The 21,511-nt window shown below is 36.7% G+C and overlaps 2 protein-coding genes across 3 annotated transcripts; both read left to right on the plus strand.

Moving 5' to 3' along the window:
* The first annotated feature begins 673 nt into the window (after positions 1-673).
* On the plus strand, positions 674-13,062 carry LOC114480463 (major facilitator superfamily domain-containing protein 8-like). Its single transcript, XM_028474616.1, has 12 exons — positions 674-764; positions 947-1,032; positions 7,318-7,361; positions 8,147-8,387; positions 8,458-8,571; positions 8,676-8,820; positions 9,830-9,888; positions 10,436-10,541; positions 10,645-10,779; positions 10,863-10,966; positions 12,062-12,288; positions 12,356-13,062. The coding sequence occupies exons 1-12, from the start codon at positions 709-711 to the stop codon at positions 12,560-12,562; spliced, it is 1,524 nt and encodes a 507-aa protein (XP_028330417.1). The 5' UTR covers positions 674-708; the 3' UTR covers positions 12,563-13,062.
* A 2,192-nt stretch (positions 13,063-15,254) lies between these two features.
* On the plus strand, positions 15,255-21,213 carry LOC114480474 (uncharacterized protein DDB_G0286299-like). Of its 2 annotated transcripts, none has more exons than XM_028474646.1 (7): positions 15,255-15,409; positions 15,581-15,603; positions 20,288-20,348; positions 20,431-20,642; positions 20,719-20,796; positions 20,882-20,947; positions 21,028-21,213. In XM_028474646.1, the coding sequence occupies exons 1-7, from the start codon at positions 15,388-15,390 to the stop codon at positions 21,196-21,198; spliced, it is 633 nt and encodes a 210-aa protein (XP_028330447.1). In that variant the 5' UTR covers positions 15,255-15,387; the 3' UTR covers positions 21,199-21,213. The 2 variants fall into 2 exon arrangements, with proteins under 2 accessions (XP_028330447.1, XP_028330448.1); XM_028474647.1 differs by having other exon boundaries at positions 15,269-15,508.
* Positions 21,214-21,511: the final 298 nt, after the last annotated feature.

Raw genomic sequence — 21,511 nt, forward strand, 5'->3', positions numbered from 1 at the left:
TTTTTTTATTTTAAAGTTTTGATATCAGGAAAAAAAATCGAATGAATCAAAGGCTATTATTTAAACTTTATAAAGAACAACAAAGGACTAATGTAATACTGTAGGTTAAAAATATAATTTATAACAAAACCAAATCATGTAATAATTAAAAATAATAAACATTTACCATTTGTATTGAGAAAATACTAGTTCCTGTTTATAACGTGCTGATTAATCAAAACGTCTGTCGTCATGTGACAGCTCTACTTGAATGTAGAGCATGGCCTTCAAAGTAAATGTTCAAAGTTGTTAAATTAAAAAGACATATGAAGCAGACCATCCATATCTATTTTTAGTTCAATTATTGTGTTTACTTGAATTGCTTTGAATAGTTTGTACAGGTTATCATTAATGGGAAACAAAGAAACGTAATACAATATTTAATGTGCGCTCTTATTTTGAAACCGTCAACGGAAGTTTTATTATACCAGCAGTTTAGGAAGTTTATGGCTCTGGAATCGTAGTTAATGTGCTCTTTGTCTGCTTAACGCTGTATAGTTATTTATTCAGTTTATACGTGTATGACAATGTGACACTGTTAGACTGAGGTGCTAATGCTCGCTCGCTGTAGTGTACAGAGTAACTTAGCACTGCTAAGCTAGCACTCGGCTACATGGAGATTTAGCATACAGTTTAGCATACATCGTTGAATTTACTGTTTTATTTATAATGTCTCAGTTTGAACCTGACGACACCACTCCGTTGCTCAGAAATGACGCAAGCAGGTAAGTACTGGTTTAAAAAAAAAAAAAAAAAATGTATCAAAGTGGTTTAAACACCAAAGACAATTCATTGTTGCATTATAAATACTTCTGTAACTGTTAGGGCAGCATTATGTCGTTCAGTCAAATCGTTGTATCTACATGTTGGTGCTTTAATTTGTATCTGTGACCTTAAATGACTACAGTGAGGAGGACCACCAGGGTGAGGACTACGGAAGCCGGTGGAGGTCCATCCGAGTCATGTACTTCACTATGTTCCTCAGCAGTGTAGGTGAGGAACACTCTAACACCACAGCTCCTGATTGAATGGACTTCTTACCTTTGGGTCCAACAGATTGTTTAATTGATCATTTATTGTGTCTGTTTGAGAAAGATTATTACTATTGTTGGTTAGATTAAAACTAAATTGCTTTTCCTAATTATGTAAGTCAAACAGAATTAGTGGGTGTTGAAAAATAAAATCGATTCGGCGATATATCGAGATATTACGTCGTGCGATTCTCTGATTGATTCTAAATGCATCCATATCGATTTTTTTTTTTTTTATTTAAAAAATAAATAAATGAATGTTTACATTTTTTTATATTACCCTTATTTAAACAGGACAGTCTTTTCCACTGCAGGAGACATTGTAACTGCACAAAGAAGTGCTCTGAAACCTGGGCATGTTGACCAGCTTGTGTTTTTTCACTAAAATCTAAAAAGAAAGTACAAACTTCCTGTATTTATTTGTTGTTCTAGGCATATACCTCAGTTAAGATGCACTAAAGCCATGTTGCACAGGCAGATTGTATGTTATTTTTTTATTTTAAGTTGTTGGCACATGGCATGTTAAAGCCAATGTTTTGAGTGTAAAATATGCCAATAAAATATATTTCATACATAATGTTCTCATGAAGGTGTACACATTTACAGATTAGTTGTTTCGTAAGTCATATATATAAAAAAATCGCCTTATATTTTAATTTCGGAATATATCGTATTGTATTGTAGTGTGACCAATGTATTGGGATACGAATCGTATCGCCAGATGCCAGGCAATACACACCTCTAAACAGAATGTTTGTGTGTTCATGTCAAACCTATCATTTTTGTAATTAACCCATTGCAGCATTATTAGTGAGGATGCAGTAGGCATCCTCACTATTGTTTTCCCTATACTTTATTATAGTTATTATTATTATTCTTCTTCCGTCTTACTCTAACTACTCCTTCATTTTTCAACCAATTTCAACGATTTTTGTCTCAAACTGTTCAACTATTTTCTGGACATTATGCTATGTTCTGATTTTTTTAAAACTTTTCAACTTTTTTTATTATTTCCGGTCAAATTTTTGGCTCTAATCCACTAACATTGGAAACTATGGTATACTTGGCACTCCTTCGGCGGCCATTTTGCTAAACCTTTGACATGTTCAGCTACTACAACCCATCACAACTTTTTCAACCTGTTTCAACTCATTTTAACTTTTTCAACCAGTTTCAACTTCTTTCAACTTTTTTCAACTTCTTTCAACTTTTTTTAACCAATTTGAAATTTTATAACCATTTTGAAATTTTATAACCAATTTGAAATTTTATAACCAATTTCAACTTTTTTCAAATTTTTCAACCCATTTCAACTTCTTTCAACTTTCTTCAATTTTTTTTCAAACAAATCCAACTTCTTTCAACTTTTTCAACCGCATTGCTAATATTAATATTCTGCTCTTCATCATCACTCCTCCTCTTCATCACCAATCCTCCTCTTGTGAGGAGTTTGCAGGTTCTCATTTCACATCTCAAACTAATATCTGTAACTGCTCGGTCATTCTTTAAGCGATTTCCACCATTCAAACTTTCCCATGTTTCAAATATTCTGCTCTTCGTCATCACTCCTCCTCTTCATCACAAATTCACCTTCAGTGTGGAGTTTGCAGGTTCTCATTTCTCACCTACAACTTTAAACTTTAACTGTTTTGGCCATTTTTCAACCGATTTCCACCATTCAAACTTTGAATTGTGTCAAAAATTCACCTCTTCATCATCACCCATCCTCTTCATCACAAATTCACCTTTAGTGTGGGGTTTGCATGTTCTCATTCAGACTCAGAACTTAGTTCTTTCACAGCTCAGCCATTTTCCAACGGATTTCAACATTTCAAACTTTGACATGTTCAGCTGTTTGTTCACTTTCAGGTCATACAGGGATTTTTAAACACACTACTGTGTGAACTGGACTTCTAACTGGTTTAACTGGTTTTCCCCATCAAACTGGGATTTTGACACATACTGCTGTCTAAACTGGACTTCTAACTGGTTACACTGCTTTTTCCCTTCATACTGGGGTTTGTACTCATACTACTGTATGAACTGGACTTCTAACTGGTGGTACTGGTTTTTCAAGGTTTACTGGTTTTAATGTTTACTGGGCTAATGTTAATGGTAGTGTAATGCTAATGCTAGGGTAATGGTAATACAAGGCTATTGCTAATGCTAGGCTATTGCTAATGCTAAGCCATTGCTAATGCTAGGCTATTGCTAATACTAGGCTAATGCTAATGCTAGGTTAATGTTAATGCTAGGACAATGTTAAAGCTAGCACAATACTAATGCTAGCACAATGCTAATGCCAGCGCAATGCTAATGCTAGCGCAATGCTAATGCTAACGCAATGCCAATGCTAGCGCAATGCTAATAGTAGCGCAATGCTAATGCTAGCGCAATACTAATGCTAGCGCAATGCTAATGCTAGCGCAATGCTAATGCTAGCGCAATACTAACGCAATGCTAATGCTAGCGCAATGCTAATGCTAGCGCAATGCTAATGCTAACGCAATGCTAATGCTAGCGCAATGCAAATGTTAGAGCAATGCTAATGCTAGCGCAATGCTATCGTTAGCGCAATGCTAATGTTAGCGCAATGCTAATGTAATTCTAATGCTAGCGCAATGCTAATGCTAGCACAATGCCAATGTTAGCGCAATGCTAATGCTAGCACAATGCTAATGCTAACGCAATGCTAATGCTAGCACAATGCTAATGTTAGCGCAATGCTAATGCTAGCGCAATGCTATCATTAGCGCAATGCTAATGCTAGCGCAATGCTAATGCTAGCACAATGCCAATGTTAGCGCAATGCTAGCGCAATTCTAATTTTAGCGCAATGTTAATACTAGCACAATGCCAATGTTAGCGCAATGCTAATGCTAGCACAATGCTAATGCTAGCACAATGTTAATGCCGGCGCAATGCTAATGCTAGCGTAATGTTAATGCTAGCACAATGCTAATGCTAGCATAATGCTAATACTAGCGCAATGCTAATACTAGCGCAATGCTAATGCTAGCGCAATACTAACGCAATGCTATTGCTAATGCTAGCACAATGCTAATGCTAGCGCAATGCTAATGCTAGCGCAATGCTAATGCTAGCACAATGCTAATTTTAGCGCACTGCTAATGTTAGAGCAATGCTATTGCTAGCACAATGTCAATGTTAGCGCAATGTTAATGCTAGCGCAATGCTAATGTTAATGCTAGCACAATGCTAATGCTAGCGCAATGCTAATGCTAACGCAATGCTAATGTTAGCGTAATGCTAATGTTTGCGCAATGCTAGCGCAATTCTAATGCTAGTGCAATGCTAATGCTAGCACAATGCCAATGTTAGCGCAATGCTAATGCTAACACAATGCTAATGCTAGCACAATGCTAATGCTAGCACAATGCTAATGTTAATGCTAGCACAATGCTAATGCTAGCGCAATGCTAATGCTAACGCAATGCTAATGTTAGCGCAATGCTAATGTTTGCGCAATGCTAGCGCAATTCTAATGCTAGTGCAATGCTAATGCTAGCACAATGCCAATGTTAGCGCAATGCTAATGCTCACACAATGCTAATGCTAGCACAATGCTAATGCTAGCACAATGCTAATGCTAGCGCAATGCTAATGTTAGCACAATGCTAATGTTGGAGCAATGCTAATGCTAGCGCAATGCTAATGTTCAAATTTTTCAACCCATTCCAACTTCTTTCAACTTTTTTCAACTTTCTTCAATTTTTTTCAACTAAAACCAACTCTTTTCAACTTTTTCAACCGCATTGCTAATATTAATATTCTGCTCTTCATCATCACTCCTCCTCTTCATCACCAATCCTCCTCTTGTGAGGAGTTTGCAGGTTCTCTTTTCAAACCTCAGTTTGTCTTGATCTTTTGAAACATCCTTTAAATCCCTTAAAATGTTTTTCTTCTCTGTCAACTTCTTGCTTTTCTTTTAACATTTTTCAACATTACTTCTGCATATATCCATGCAAATGTTCAAGCATGTTTTAAAATAATTCATTGTTTTTCCAATTATTTTTTTTTTAACATTATTCAACATGCCTTCAGCCTGTCTCCATTCAGCATTTTGGAGTTTCTAGATTGCCCAGTACGAGTGAGTGAGTGGATGCCTGTGCGTGTGTATGTCGTGTATGCCAGGGTGCACCCCTGCCTAGCACCCAATGAGAGCTGGAAATAGGCACCAGCGGACACCAGCTCCCAGCAGACGGGGGTCTCCCAGCAGACAGCCAGCAGACCCCCGTGACCATGAAAAAGAGCAAACAGGTCAAAAAATTGATGGATAGATCTTCTCTATTCTCTCATGCAGCGTACTGCATCCTCACTTGCATTTCCTTCAGGAAATGCAAATATTCTAGTTTTCCTATTCTTTTCATGCTTTAAAGATCCAGTATTATGCTATTTTTCACCCGTCTCCATTTGTTCTAAGAAGCCCAACAACATAGTAATTGAGGTTTTTTTTTCCAAACTCGCCTGTTTTCGAGTTTTAGCCCTCTGAAAAGTGATATTCTCATCAGTTATAAAAACGCGCTGTTTTGGAGCCTACTTATGCATATTCATGAGTAGACGTGTCTGTAGACGCTGATTCCACACGACAGCTGATCACTAGCTATTTTCTTTTGCTATCCACACACTGTTGTTATTGTTTTTAGCCAAAATAACTGCACATTACAGTAAAACACATGGCCATTTAAGCGACTATTGTGAGTGTGAGTCAGACAAACACTGCTTCAGGGTGTGTGTGCAGCAGCAGCAGCGGAGTCAATCAGCTGAGTCAGCTGCTTTAAGCACTCACCGGACCTGCTACATCGCTTTCTTGTCATCCTCCACAACTGATTACAAGAATAGTCCATTCAAGGTGATCGTCGACTGTTTTGTACAATTGCTGCGTCACAAACAAGTCAGATCAAGTCAAAAGAGATACGAGGCGATATAACGGGCACTAAAAATGGAACTGCTCCCTGGGTTCTACTCTATGGCTGCCACTGCGCCTAAGGGAGGGGTTAAATGCCGAGAAGACATTTCGTATATGTAGCTTTACACTAGTGACAAAGTATAATATATATTCTATATTAAACAAGAGTGTTTGTTTTAGCTGTGAGGCAGTTTGAGGGGGAGGAGCTCACATTCTTATATGGGGGAGGAGGAGCCAGGATTGTCAGGAGGAGGAGTTTCTGCTACGTGACGTCAAGTAGCGGGGAAAATCCAACTCGCCCGTTTGGAGCTGACTTTTTACAAAATGTGGAATAACAAGGGAGCAAAACCATTATAAAGTGAATTTTTCATATTACTACCCATTTAAGGCTTAAATTGATGCAGAACTACATCTAAAACTACATTAATAATGTTTAGATCTCCATATTAAACAGTATTTTATTTATTTATTTTATTTTAATTTAAACTAATCATAGGTCAAATTATATTAATAGTGTTTATCAAGGATAGACAATAATCTGTGTGGCAGAAATCGGACAAAATTCGGCATTTTTATAAGAATCGGTATGGGGCATTTTTTCGCACTGATAGCCGATAAAATACGTAGTTTTTTTTAAAAAAAACATCATAGATCAGTGTACTGAAGGGTTATTCCATGGTATCATAGACCTTTCCGTGCTGACTATAAAATGTTCCAGCATGCACCCTTACATAAACAACAATAGATAATATTTCTCCATTCACATGTGACGCACACAAACAGGCTTAGGAATGTGTACGACTGGGCAGGACTGACCAGAAGTCTATAAGAACCACTCCCCTGCTTTGTCCGGGGTCTTTCTTCTTCTGCCAGCACGCTTGGCATAACAACTTAGAACCAGCGATGTATTCTATGTAATCTCATAACTCTGCTTTTACTAATAATACAAATACTAATTTGAGACTAACCAGAATTCTACTGTAGTCAATTCAATTCAATCATCTCCAACAAGGGGCAGTGGAAGAACTGGGTCAGTTAGGTTTTCGAGTTCTCCACGTCCACGAGAGCAAAATCCAACAGTAAAAGAACAAACAGTATGCTGTATTCGGTCTAATAATCCCAGGTGTGTTATTCGACATTTTGACAGTTCGAAATACCAGTTAAGGGTTTCCTACATTACTTATACTTGTGTCGTCCCTCTATTAAAACAACAAAAAAAAAACAAATCAGTCGAGTTTTTTATCTTTGCTGTGCCTTATATCTAGGATCTGTGCCAGTGTCTTACTTAACCATCTGTGTTTTTATGTTTTCACTCAGGTTTCACAATTGTCATCACGTCACTGTGGCCGTATTTGCAAAAGGTAATTCATGCAATATTAATGTTCGATAGTGTAAATCACAGGTGTCAAACTCAAGGTCCGGGGGCCAAATCCGGCCCTTTAGAGCAGGGGCGTCGAACTCCAGTCCTCGAGGGCCAGATTCCTCAGACTTTTAGATTGTGTTCCTGCTCCAACACACCTGAATCAAATGAATGGCTCGTAATCATGCTTCTGCAGAGCTTGATGACAGCACATTGGTTTCAACCAGGTGTGGCATTAAAGAGAATTTGAAATGATTGAAAAAAAACATGAATTATTGTGTAAGTGGCCAACTAATTCAGTTGTAAATAGTTAATTCCGTCCAAATTTTATGAAACTCCACAATATTTGCAGGGCTCACCTTTTTTCCCCGTGCTTTTATCACCTGACTGCATTTTATATCTCAATTTGTTCACAAATTCAGCAATTTTTTTTACAATTTTTAAACACAATTTTCCCAAATTAAATAAAGCTTGGTCACAAAATGAATAGACTTTAAAAGAGAAGGTCCTGTAGGGACTGATTATTGGTGTTTTAGCATACTTTAAATATCATTTATATGTAGAAGTTCAAACTAAAGCACATTAATGTTGAAATTGCTCGTTTTCCTGCCTACAGTCTGCGGCCCACTTGTCATGTAACTGCTCTTTATTTGGCCCCTGGGTGAAAATGAGTTTGGCACCCCTTTTCAAAGCAAATAATTCAGAGGAACAGATTATTTAATATCTGCCCTCACTGTGTGATGAATGAGCCCGAGTTTCACCTGTGAGCCATTATGTCTCCTCCAGATTGATGACAGTGCAGACGCCAGCTTCCTGGGCTGGGTGGTCGCTGCCTACAGTCTGGGGCAGATGGTGGCCTCGCCGATTTTTGGATGGTGGTCTAATTACCGGCCGAGCAAGGAGCCGCTGGTCTGCTCCATTTTTATTAACCTCTCAGCCAATATTTACTACGCCTATGCCTCTTTACCCACCAGCCATAACAAGATACATGTGCTCGTGTCCAGGGTCTTTGTGGGCTTTGGGGCAGGTGAGTTCTTCTCAGAGACGGTGTTTTATTTGCACACTGTGATATAATCACATAAAAACATTTATTACAGGTAATGTTGCTGTGGCGAGGTCTTACGTAGCTGGAGCTACATCGCTACATGAAAGGACCAACGCCATGGCGAACATGAGCGCCTGTCAAGCCCTGGGCTTCATACTCGGACCAGGTAACAACAATCATTTCACTAATTAAATATTCATCCTCAAGGTGTAAAAAAAAAAAAAAAAAAACTGTAATTGATCATAGTTTGTCCGTTTTCCTGTATGTCAGCGCTACAGGCCTGTTTGTCGTTCATTGGCGAGCGTGGTGTCACCGTGGAAGTGTTGAAGCTGCAGCTCAACATGTACACGTCTCCTGCTCTACTGGCCACAGTGTTTGGGATCATTAACATCCTGCTTGTTCTCACCGTGTTAAAGTGGGTGTTTGCTTCCCTTTTTAGAGCCATTTTATTTTGAAAATAATGATCAAATATGAGTTTTTTTCTGTTTGTTGTTTACCAAGCTTTTATTTCATTCATTTATTATTACCGGTATTATTTTCTTTTTTTGAATAATTTAAAATTAACATTTAATTTAAAATTTTCAACAATAGTTTTATTTATTATTATTATCTTTATTATTATTATTATTATTATTATTATTATTATTATTATTATTATTATTAATAATAATAATGTATTAATTGATACCACTGTATAAAGTATGATCTAAAAAAACCCATCAATTTGCCTCTACAGAATTTAAATTACTGATACTAAAGTTGACAAAAAAGACCCGTTTTAGCTTTGTTTTAAAAATAAGCATTTTTGCAACAAAATTATCTATTAAGATGCACTTGATTATATAATCCTCTACAAAAAATGGTTTAAGCATATGGAATAAATACATAAATGAAACATGACAAACAGCGGTTGATTTATTCCATAGAATAACAGGGTAAATAAAGATATATACAATAACAATATAAAATTTTTATATTTAACTCTTAAGAATAAAAATAAAAACAAGCACTCATTTTCAATAAAACCGAAAAAAAAAGTTAACTTAAAGCAGTGTTTTTCAACCAATGTCTAGTAATTGGTAAAAAATTACTAATTTAAAATATAAAATAAATTAAATGAACACATCGCACACAATATCAAACAATTGTATTCTGTACTCTTTATCAAAAACAAATCGAGTTCAAATTAAATGCAGTATGAAAATATCTTGTCACTTTGTGCTCTAATACTGGCTACTCTGTATTTTGTAACACACTTTAATGAACATGATCAAAAACTAATTCCAGAAAATAAAATCTCTTTGGGGTTGCCAGAAACGTGTGCTATCAAAATGGGGTCACAACCCAAAAAAGTTGGGACCCTTGGAGACTATAATGCAGTTTTTACAGTTGATAGATGTGTAATAAAATGTTTGTATTTACAGACAACACCGTGTGGATGATCATGGAAAGCAGGCTCGAGCCATTAACTACATATCAGAAGGTTTGTGTTCTAATAGTTCTGCATTAGGCATGACACAGCACAACAGTGAGGGTTATTTAAGGGTTCCTGTCGCTTTGCAGTGTCGTAGATCATCTATAATGCTTAGTCAGGTATTGTTATTTAGTTTTTTTTTAACAAGTGTGCACATCTTTTTGTTTATTGGTAATACATTAAACACATTTATTATTGTATACATCATGACTAGCACACACTGGGATTCTGTTTTTTTTTGAGTTGGTGTAAAATATAAGGAGGGGAATATTGCACCAATGCAGTGGTTCCTTGAAAGGTTGAAAAATGCTGCACTAATAGCTGCTGTTGCCAGGCCTTAAAGCTGGGGTACTCAAATAATTTTTCTTTAATTAAAAAAAAAATTCTTATTAGCATCATATAGTATATCGTAAAAGTAATCATTTCTGCACAAATTGTATGTTTGCATGCTGTCTGTGCCTTATAATTAAGTATTTTAGTTAATAAAACTCCTGGTGGGTGGGATTTACGGTTCAAATTCAGCCATGCCCCTCTGACATTTCTCCATTTTCTTTAGATACAGCTGACGTTGAAGAAGTACAGGAGTCAATCGATCATGTGGCGGTTCTGACCTCAAACGTGCTTTTCTTCCTCATCATGTTCATCTTTGCCGTCTTTGAGACGTACGTGTCCTTCAGTCTCTATTATCAGACTCGTCTCTTTAAACAGTAACTATTTACATTTTATCGTTGAAATGGTGTGATCAATGTCTGCTCCTTCGCGTAGAATCGCGACCCCGTTGTCCATGGACATGTTTGCCTGGACGAGGAAAGAGGCCGTTCTCTACAACGGCATCATTCTCTGCTGCATTGGATTTGAGTCGATTGCGGTTTTCCTGGTGGTTAAAGTCTCAGCGTTAAGGTATTAAATCATCTCATTGTGATGGAATAACAAGTCAGTTCTCTGTGTTGGCTCTGAAGTGAAGGATTTGTTTGTCATTGTAGATTTGGGGATCGTCCTGTGTTGCTCGCAGGCTTGGTTCTGATATTCTGTGGCTACTTCATCATGCTCCCATGGGGGAATCATTACCCCCTGATCCAATGGGCAGGTATTGATTGTTTTAAACCAGTGGTTCTCAACCTTTTCAGCCCACCGCGCCCCCCAAAATAAAGGTCCCAGAGAACAGTGACCCCCACTGTACCTGAAGGTGGTTGAACACAGACATGAACATTGAAGAACAGTCATGTAGAGACTGGGTCATCTATCTAAGTCAGCAAAATTATGGTTCATTGTTCTGAGTCTGTGATAACTACATTTATGAATTTATCTGAAAAATATCCACTGTTATCAAGGAAGTTTATTATTATTTGCGCCTGGTTTTAATCAGAAATAAAATGGGTTAAAAGTGACCAAAAATGGTCATGAACAATTTTAATTCTGAAAGGAAAAATAATTAAATGAAAAATTAAATGATTAAAAAAGCAACAAAAAAGAAAAAAATCACTCTTCTGTCTGTAACTGTGCCTAAAACATAGGAACAATTAGTTTAAATTAGCAAATAATGGGCATAACAAATCAGGATTGTGGTTAAATTAATAAAAATTAACCATGAAATAATGATGAGAGGAGGTTAAAGGGGACAATAAAGGGTCAACATATGCGACTTTAGATAGGAAAAGTGATGGAAAGGGTTCAGAATGTCATTATTGGCTTGAAAGTGGAAAATAAAGGGCATGACAAATCATGATTGCGGATAAATTGGCAAAAAATATGCATGAAATATGGTGAAAAGAGGTTAAAAGTGACAATAATTGGTCAACATGTGCGACATTAGGTGGGAAAAGTGATGGAAAGGGTTTATATGTGGAGAAAATGAAGAAAATCATTTATATTTTGAAATTTGATGGAGACGTGGCAGAAATGGGAGTAATGTAGCAAAACAAATGCATTAAAAGGAGCACAAATATGGCAAGATGAAAATTAAAATAGGTTCAAATATGGGAAGTTTGGTGTAGTTGTAAAAGTAGGCTCAAATTGTTTTAAAAAAAAAATGCTCTTATCTCCTTGAAGGTATCTGGCGACCCCCTCCCAGTGTCCTGACCACAAGGTTGAGAACCCCTGGTTTAAATTGTTTTGCTACATTTCTACATTTGTGAGTCATGTGGCTCTCACCATTTCTACTTCTCTCCCCGTCTAATTACAGACATTAAAAACGGCTCATTAGCTGCTGAGATGTCTGGGGTCACTTTGGCCCCTAACTCCTCTGTGGAACCAGTGGGATGCCCCTACCAGCAGACCTGGTGCCAGTACATACCTGCTATTCATTTGGCTCAGTACATCACAGCTGGAGTCATCATCGGCATGGGATACCCAGGCTGCAATGTCATGTCCTACACGTTATATTCTAAAATCCTGGGACCCAAACCACAGGTAAGAGGAGATGAAACGGTCACCATGGTTACAGCAGTAGGTACTCCCTCTCCTTGTTTCCTCTCAGGGCGTCTACATGGGCTGGTTGACGGCCTCGGGTAGCGGAGCAAGGACTCTGGGTCCGGTCTTTGTCTCCAACGTCTACACCATCCTGGGGCCACGTTGGGCGTTTGGGCTCCTGTGTGGGATGGTGTTCGGGGGTTTCCTCCTGCTGGTCGCCGCCTACAAGCGACTCATCGCTTTTTCTGTGCGACACGGAAGAATTGTAGCGTAGCAGCGATCACAGAGGAATCTAACCTAAGATGGCGGACATGTTGCCACTGATTCCCTTAGAACAGGGGTTCTCAACCTTGGGGTCAGGACCCCATTTGGGGTCATGGTACACTGGGAGGGGGTCGCCAGATGCCTTCAAGACACTAAGAATATTTTTTTAATAATTTGAGCCCATTTTTAATATTTTTCTGCAACTACACTAAACTCATCGCTTTTTCTCACCATATTTTGCTCCTTTTAATGCATTTTTGCTACAATAATCCCATATTCTTCCACTTCTATCACATTCAATGCCTTTTTCTGCGCATTTTTTTCCACTTTCAAGCGGTTTTTTCCGGCACTTAATAAACCCTTTCCACCACTTTTCCCACCTAATGTCATATATGTTAACCCGTTATTGTCAGTTTTAACCTCTTTTCACCATATTTCATGCTTATTTTTGCCAATTTAACCACATTCATGAGTTGTCATGCCAATATTGACACTTTGAACCATTTTTGCTATTTTTCTGTCCATTTTTGGAAACTCAAAATTTTCAACTTTTAACTAATCCCATTTCACCTCCTTTTCCACCATTTTTTGCGACTTTTTTTTTTATTTCTGATTAAAACAAGGATTTACATCTTTAAGATGACTATAAACTAAGGCTCAAATAATAATGAACTTCCTGGATAACAGTGGATATTATTCAGATAATTCATAGTCTGCACATGACTGAACAGAGGTACAGTGGGGGTCCCCGGTCTCTGGCACCTTTATTTTGGAGGTTGCAGGCTGAAAAGGTTGAGAACCCCTGCCTTAGAATGTGTTTACTGATCATTGTTAACTAACTCAGGATTTTACACTTTAATTCCTCAGTGGAAAGATACGACCTCATACTTCACTTTATTTGACCAAAGAGCACTGTGTTGGGAAATAGAAGAAAAATAAAGGAACAATACGTCTAGGCAAAACGTCTAAAACTATAAAATAAGTCCCGTTAGTACGGAAGTGGATGAGGGACAATTTTGATGGAGAAAATAATTTTGGGCAATTCAAGAATAAAGTAATAATGTTGAGATTAAAGTTGAAATTAAGAAAATAAACTCAAAATTTAATATTGTGATAGAAGTCGAAGGTTTGCTAATAAAGTCAAATCTACGGAAGCGGACTAGGGTCGAAACATTTAACTCCAAAAACCCACAAGACAACAAATATACAAGAATTTACTGGAAAAATTATCCAAAACAAAACCAACAACACACACAAATGATTTCTCAACTTTTCAACTTTATTCTAAATTTGCCCAAAATTATTTTCTCCATCAAAATTGGCACTGATCTGCTTCTGTATGTTAGAGACAAAATATATACTTTTCAAAACATTCCCACAAATTGTTTTGCACAAATATAACTTCAGCAAAGTTCATATAAAGCTACTGGTTTGGGTTTTACTGGGTTTGTGTGTTTGTGTATGTGTGTGAATGATGCACTTAAGGTTTCTTTGGTGGTTCTCAAACGTTTTCTACAAAGAAAGAAATGTTCATCCCCAAAAAGGGTAAAAAAAAAATATAAAAAATAACCTTAAATGAAAAAGGTAAAAAAAATGACTTTTCTTTAAAAAAAAATCATTAAAAATAACATAAAATGTGCAATCATATATTTAAAAACAGTAATAATAAAGTTAATTGTGTGGAAAAAAAAGGTTTTCTGTTTTTTATGCTCAATGTTTAGTGAACAGGTGTGCCCCTCAGTTTGGGAACCACTGCTTTAACCATTCTTCATAGTTTAGTTTGATATGCAGTTGATTGCTAAGATGTGCTGTGCAGATCTTGATATTTTATGGAACAAAGGCGATGACATTAACTGGCAGAATCCCACCAGGCCTGATTTTTTACTCTGTAAAAACCAGGCAGAAGTGGTTATGTGAATGTAGTGTATATAACGTCACATATATTTTCTACGTCGCCACATCATTATTACCATCTGTGTGGTAATAAATAAATAATCCTAATGAGATTAAACATCTGAATCACGGGACTGTTTGTACTTTCAGAGTGTAAATAAAAAGCAGCATCCTTGAATAATGCCTGTACTGGTCTTTTATTATTTCAGTGCACAGAACTCACTTTACAGAACAACTGATGTTTGTGTTAATAATCCAAAAGTGTTTTATCATTGATCTATCTGCACTATATTTTGTTGTTCTTTGTATTCTGTGTATTTTTATTGACTTTTTGTTATTTTTGTGGACATTCTTTATTTTTGTTGATCTTTTGTTTATTTTTGTGGTTATTTTCTTTTTTATGTGTTTTAAGTCATTATATATATTGAGTAGTTCTGATGGTCATTTTGTGTATTTTTATTCTATTTTGTATATATTTTTGGTTAATTTCTATTTTGTTTTTGTTTTTTTTTTTGTTTTTTGTTATGTTTATTGTGTAGTTTTAATGGCCATTTGTGTTTTTATGTTGTGTTTTTACTTTTGTGTGTGTAGTTTAGTTGTTTTGTGCAGTTTTGTTGTCACTTTGTGTACTTTTCTTCCACTTGACTCATTTAGTTGTCATTTTCTGCGTTTTTTTTTTTTTTTATTTAGAAAAAAAAAAAAATGTAATTTCGTGTATTTGTTTTTTGGGGGCTGCACAAATTTAGAGCCACATCCAATGTTCGCCTTGGAACCTATCGGCACCCGTAGGGGGCGGGGCCTGTTGATAATCGAGACCGCGCTAAGTGCCGCCAGAGTCCCGCGAGCCCAAGCGGAAGTTAGCAGCTGTGCTCGGTGCAGTCTGAAATGCTGCCAGTTGTTTTAATTACTGTAAATAAGTAGCACACACCGCTGTGTCTTAACATGGACCCGTATGGCGACACAGGTGAGTAAACGACTGCTTAATAAACATTGTAGTAATGAATGCTAACGAGCTAGCTGTACTCGGTTAGTAAGATAAGGATTAATCATCGATTAAAAACAGGTAATGGGACTTTTTTTAACTCACGTTAAGATGGTGGACTTTAAGTTATTTTGTTTTATTTTTCCATTGCAGGCTTTGGAAGAGTCCGCGTGTCTGTAAGTATGTGTATAAACTTTGTTTTTAGTACAATGACTGCTGCAGGAAGTGACCATGTTGGCTTTAGCTTGTACAGCTACACAGGGAACAATGCTTATTAATAGACATGGGTGTAGAAATATGTTGGAAAAGAAACTTATTGTAAGAAATATTGGAGTATTTTCTGTTGAATGTGTCTGTAGATGTAAAGTTTTGTCACCTTAAAACTATGTAAACTTTTTTTTTTTTTTTTTTTTTTTAACACTTTATTCGTCAATAGTTTAACAATTATGGATATTATGTTAAAGTAATTAGAAAGAAACCTAGTAGAAGCTACTTTAGAAGTCTGTGAAATCACAAAATGACAGTTTAAAACAACTTAGATTTTAGTTTTTAATTTTGTAGGAAGTGGAAAACTGAAAGCTTTAACATTACACATTAACCACGTGGCTCTAGCCTATAACAATGATATATATATATATATATATACACTAGAGCCAACTTTGCTCTTATTCGTTTTGCTCCAAAAACCTGTTAGCCTTGGTTTGTATTCACATTCACTCACTGTTGCGTAACATTGTGCTGATGTGGCTCTGAGTCACTTCTTGATAAGTGAAACTTTTGTCTGCAGCACATTCAGGATATCTGTCTGTTTGGTGACATGGAAAGTAAAACACAGCTTTAAACAGCCTTGGCAATGCTGATAACTTTTTAGTACATGACACAATAAACCTTTTCAGAAACAGATCAGGGTCAAATATGTCAGATAACAGGCTCTATTGGTTCTGTCTCTTCTTAATGATCAGCCTTGATTTTGGAAATGTCAGCAGGCTTTATGGTCATAAAAATAAATATATACATGTCACTGTGAAGTCTTGTAGGGCTTCTGATTTTCTGTTTCAAAAGTCAATTTCTGCGTCACGTGAAACTTTTCCGTTTCATCATCTGTCCTTGTTTAGATTACTTTGCTGGCTGTTTAAACTACATGAAATCAGAGGATTTACAAAATGCTGAAATTACACAAGATTACGTCACAGGATCATCCTGTGACCCTTAGAAACTCATTTATTAGGATATATATCACGGAAATAGGGCTGCGCAATTAATCAAATTTTATCCGTGATTTCCATTTTGGCCTCAACGATTAAATTAACCTGATCGTCAGCAATTTTTACATTTAAAATGTGGTTTCTGCTACATATCTAATCACCAGAAAATATTGACAGGCTGGTCTTTCTTGCCCAAAACCTGTAGGCTAAGCCTAATGTTAACTTTTCTTGATACACTGTAATAGTTTTTTTTATTGGGCTCTGTAACGGTGTATATTGTTAGCCCATATTAAATTCTTAGGTAAATTATTATTTGCTTTTAGTATTTATCATTATTCTTGTTTAAAACTTTTATTTTTGCACCATAAACTGTACACATATTGTTTGTTTTAAAGTAGTTAACTAAAAATACAGAGGTTTTCCCCAACTGGATGAATAATCCTAATACAATACTGATCAAAGTAATTGTCATTATCATTTTGGCCATAATCGTGCAGCCCTACATGGAAATGTATGAGTTAATTATCGCCAACCAGTGAATCAGCCTTACGTTTACATGAAATCCAGCGTAGCCGCGTGATTGGAGTTCTGATACTTGTCACCGGATAAACATGTCACCAGTTCAGCTATTACACCATCAGCAAATTCTGTCTTTGTACCAAAGCCTTTTCACATTTGAAAGCAGCAATAATAATCTGACCAATCTGTTTTTCAACCTTGGGGTCGTGACCCCATGTGAGGTTGAATGAACTCTCTAATGAAATTACTGATTGAAATTATATTTTTGTATTTTTTTTTTTTACATTATTATTCTCCTTCAATGATGATAACAAATGGTACAAGTCTCAGTTTAATAAAAAAGGAACATTTATTGAAATTAACAAAGGTGAGGTAGAACGACACCAAGTAAAAAATATTTAACAAATAATAAAAACAAGAACAAGTAAAAATAGTGACATCTCATGAAATATTATGTAAGAGAACTGTTCGTCCTTGTCCTGAAAATAGCTTTGACAAAAGTTGCCCTGACTGAAGATATATTTTATTAAAAAGAAACCATGAATTATAGTCCATTCCAACACAACCACAGAACATAAATTAACAGAGGAAAATAACGTGATGTCAGATGTGCATTAAGCAGCAAACTATTCCAGTTTCTGTTCTAAATTGCAATCAACATTGTTTGACTTCTCGTGTGTATCCAACCAGGTTCTTTTTGATCTAGAATTGGATTAAAAAACAGGAGCGATTATTGAACTTTGTATAACATTTTTATTAAAGATTTGATGGACACACAAGATACATGTATCAAATGAGGACTCTTCGGCGCCTGCTTACAACAAGGCCGCTAGTTTCGAATCCTCCTGAACCAAGAAAGACACAGTGGTTTATACCCTGAAGGGGCCGGATGTCCAGTCCTAAAAGGAGATGTCATGTCTGTTCCTGCCTGTAGCTCAAGTGATTTACAGTTAGAAGTATGTTGAAATCTGCTGACATCTGGCTTTGTCTGGTTGAAATAAGCTGACTGTCTATAGGATTGTTATTCCTGGCAAAAAGCAGAACTTATAAGATCAAAGCATATGTTCAGAGATGAAGCAGGGGTATTATGCTGGTTTCCAATAATATGCTAACACTCCAGGATACTAAGCAAAAGGGCAGAGTTAATGGTGTTATGTTATCGTAAATTGTGGTTAAAGCATATGTTCAGAAATCAGCAAGAGGTGAACCTAGAGTGTTATGCTGGGTCTAAATGTGCTGACACTGCAAGAAAAGCTGGTCGAGCATACAACAGACAGGAACAGAACGTAAGTTCCTGCTCTACACTGTGACAACCTAATGACCTGAGCTAGACAAAGAGTTCCTAAAGCAGAGCCCTGCAGCGAGGATGTCAACCGTAAAGAATGAGATACATGTATCACACAAATTAACAGGAATAAATATTCAAACAAGTGGTAAACTGCTTCTCAGCACACACACCAAACCTCCAGCCAGCTGCTCGTAAACTAGAAGTGCGACACAACACGTGGACCCACGGAACCGCCTAAGTTAAACAGTTAAAAGATGCTTGCCTTTGGGATTGAAGAGCTTGCTTCACGCTCTGCTAGTGGGGGGAGGGGCTCTGCACTCTGTCTGCAGCAACACGGAGTCCTGTGGCAACCGCTCTGTTAATAAAGTGGATTGGCGAATTGCTGCAGCGGGCATCGGCCGATGCCGATACACGTAAAACAAGCAAAAAAGGCCGATTAAATCGGTTTGATGACTAGTCTAAATGCGTTGAAATTAACCCAAAACAAGCATGTGAGGCTTTTCTGAGTAATGCTTTTAAATTGAGAGAAATAATGTTTTTTTAAAAAAAAACCCAACCTAAAAAAACAGATGTAATTGCCTTTTCTGTTTTAGAATGTAAACATTTCAAATAAAGAGAGGAGAGGGAACTCATGTTAAAAGAACATTAAAAAAAAATGGTCCAACTGCTTTTTGTGTTTCAGAATGTTGAAATTTTTAAATAGAGAAATAATGTAAAAAAAAAAAAACAAAGTATGAAGTGAAAGAATAATGTAAAGCGCTTTGAGTCACCAAAATAAGGCGCTATATGAATTCAATGCATCATTAATATTATTATTAAAGTGCTCAACTGCCTTTTCTGTTTCAGAATGTAAACATTTTAAATAAAGAGAGGCAAATGATGTGTAAAAAAAAAAACCTAGTTCAACTGATTTTTGAGTTTCAGAACGTAAAATTATTTTTATCTGTCCGTTTTGTGCGATCACAAAAAAAGCAGAGGCCTAAAGCCTGGTTTAATGAACCTTCGTATCAGGACCTACGACGGGGGCATGCCTTCAACGTGACGTGGAGGTTGACCCTTTTACTTCTACGTGGAGGTTAACACCTTGCTATGCGAATGGCCGCCCTGCCGCTAAGGGGTTGTGGCTGTGTTGTTTCAAATGAGCATTAAAGCCCTTGTTTATCTTCCAGTCAAATAAAAATGTTTTGTTTTTTAAGCATCTTAAAATGTAATTTATTACTGAATTATTACCTACTGTACCAAACCATGTGTGTTTTGTTGGACACAAACATTAAAACAATGGTTTCAAAACATGCACTTTATTTTTCAATATAAACAGGAAACTCGTAAACAAAGCATAAAAGTGTATCGAGCGGACTGTCAACTGCTCCGGTCAACAGTCACACTGGGGGTGAGGAGACCCCGACCCGCCATAGAGCGGAGAGGGAGCAGCTGTGACAGCTCTGTAAATATTGCTTTAAACAAAACGTCTGTTAATGAAACACACACACACACTGTCGGTACAGAAACGAGGCGGTAGTAGCTATAATAACAGTAAACACACACCTTTTGTCTGTGATTGACTCCATTTGGTGGTGCTTCACATGTACTGCAGCCATGAAAGGAAATAATAAAACTCTGGAACTTTTAGTCCGTCTCGGTTCTCTCTTTGATTCTATCCACTGTAGAAACAACTACAAGGCAGGGTAAGGCAAGGGGAGTCAGGATTTTTGGGAGGTGCACGTAAGGTTACAGGGGAGAGGGTCTACGCCTATGTGCATCTACGGTGGGGGATTTTACGCAGAACATTAAATTAGGCTTTAGTCTTGTTTTATCTGGAATGAATAAGCTCATGTTTTCTTTCTTCAGCGATCCGTTGTGAATATGTTCGAAAACGCCCAAATGCGAAGAATACTGAATCATAGCCTGGGTAAGCTGCGCTAACCACTGTAAATGCCTTTGTGTGAAGATATCTCTCTAAGTGGATGTTTTTTTTTGTTTTACTCTGACAGGTTTAGAATATGATTATGAGCTCAGTGGAGATGATGAAGAGACCTGGGTACAGCATCAGATAGACATGGCAAACCTGACTTCCTGTGGGTATGGTCATGGCCCTCATGGCCATCATGGCCCCAGGTCTTCCAGCTTTACTTATCGACAACCTCAGAGATCCACTGCTTCAACCTGTTGCCCATCGCCTGTTAAAGTTCCACCAGGGGATAGCGTAAGAACCTTTAATTAGAATCCATTTTAAGTTGAATAATCCTTATAAATAATTGTTTTAATGTTTTTGTTTGTAGGATAGTGAAAGAAAAACCAGACTATTACAAGAATCTAAAAAAGAAAAGGAAAGGGCTGAGAGGAAGAAAAAGAAAAAGGTAGATCTGCTCATTTCTCTATTAACAATTATAGTGTTTCTGTAAAAAAAGAAGTCATTGTTTGGTTTTTGTCTCGTTTTTCTAGATGAAACAGAAAGAAAGAAAACGCCGGGAGAAGTTGAAAAAGGAGAATAAAGTCACTGGGAAAAAAGTAAGAATAAGATTAAAAAACTCAGAATTGTTTCACTGAGGCAAACAAAAGTATGTCATTTGTTTTTATCTCCTTCACAGGAAGAAGAAGGTGATGATGATGATGATGATGCAGAGCGATCGGAACCAGAGGAGTGTGAGAGAGATAAAAGTGAAGAAGGAGCAAAGGGTGAAGCGTCTGAGGATCAGGAGTCAAAAAGTGAAGTAGAATCCAGTAATGAAGACAATGACTCGTGTGCATCAGAGGTTTGAAAACTTATTTTTTTAACCTTGTTTTTTGTTTATTATTAATGTGTGAATAAATGCTTTATGTAGAGTAGTTAAGGTTATAAAGGGGCACAACATCTCTGGTAAATTTCCACACATTTAAACACTGGAATATTTAAAAATAAAAACTTTTCATCGGAAGTACTTATTGGAATTAACCTAAAATTGGGAGTGATTTTAAATAACTTTCATATCCAAGCATGAATATAAGCATCAATGCAAAATATGTTTGTTTTAAGTAGAACTGTACATATATTCAAGTTTTGTAAGTATTTTTTTTTAGTATAAAGTAATACGG

Source organism: Gouania willdenowi, chromosome 18 (assembly GCF_900634775.1).
Source record: "Gouania willdenowi chromosome 18, fGouWil2.1, whole genome shotgun sequence".
Lineage (NCBI taxonomy): Eukaryota > Metazoa > Chordata > Actinopteri > Blenniiformes > Gobiesocidae > Gouania > Gouania willdenowi.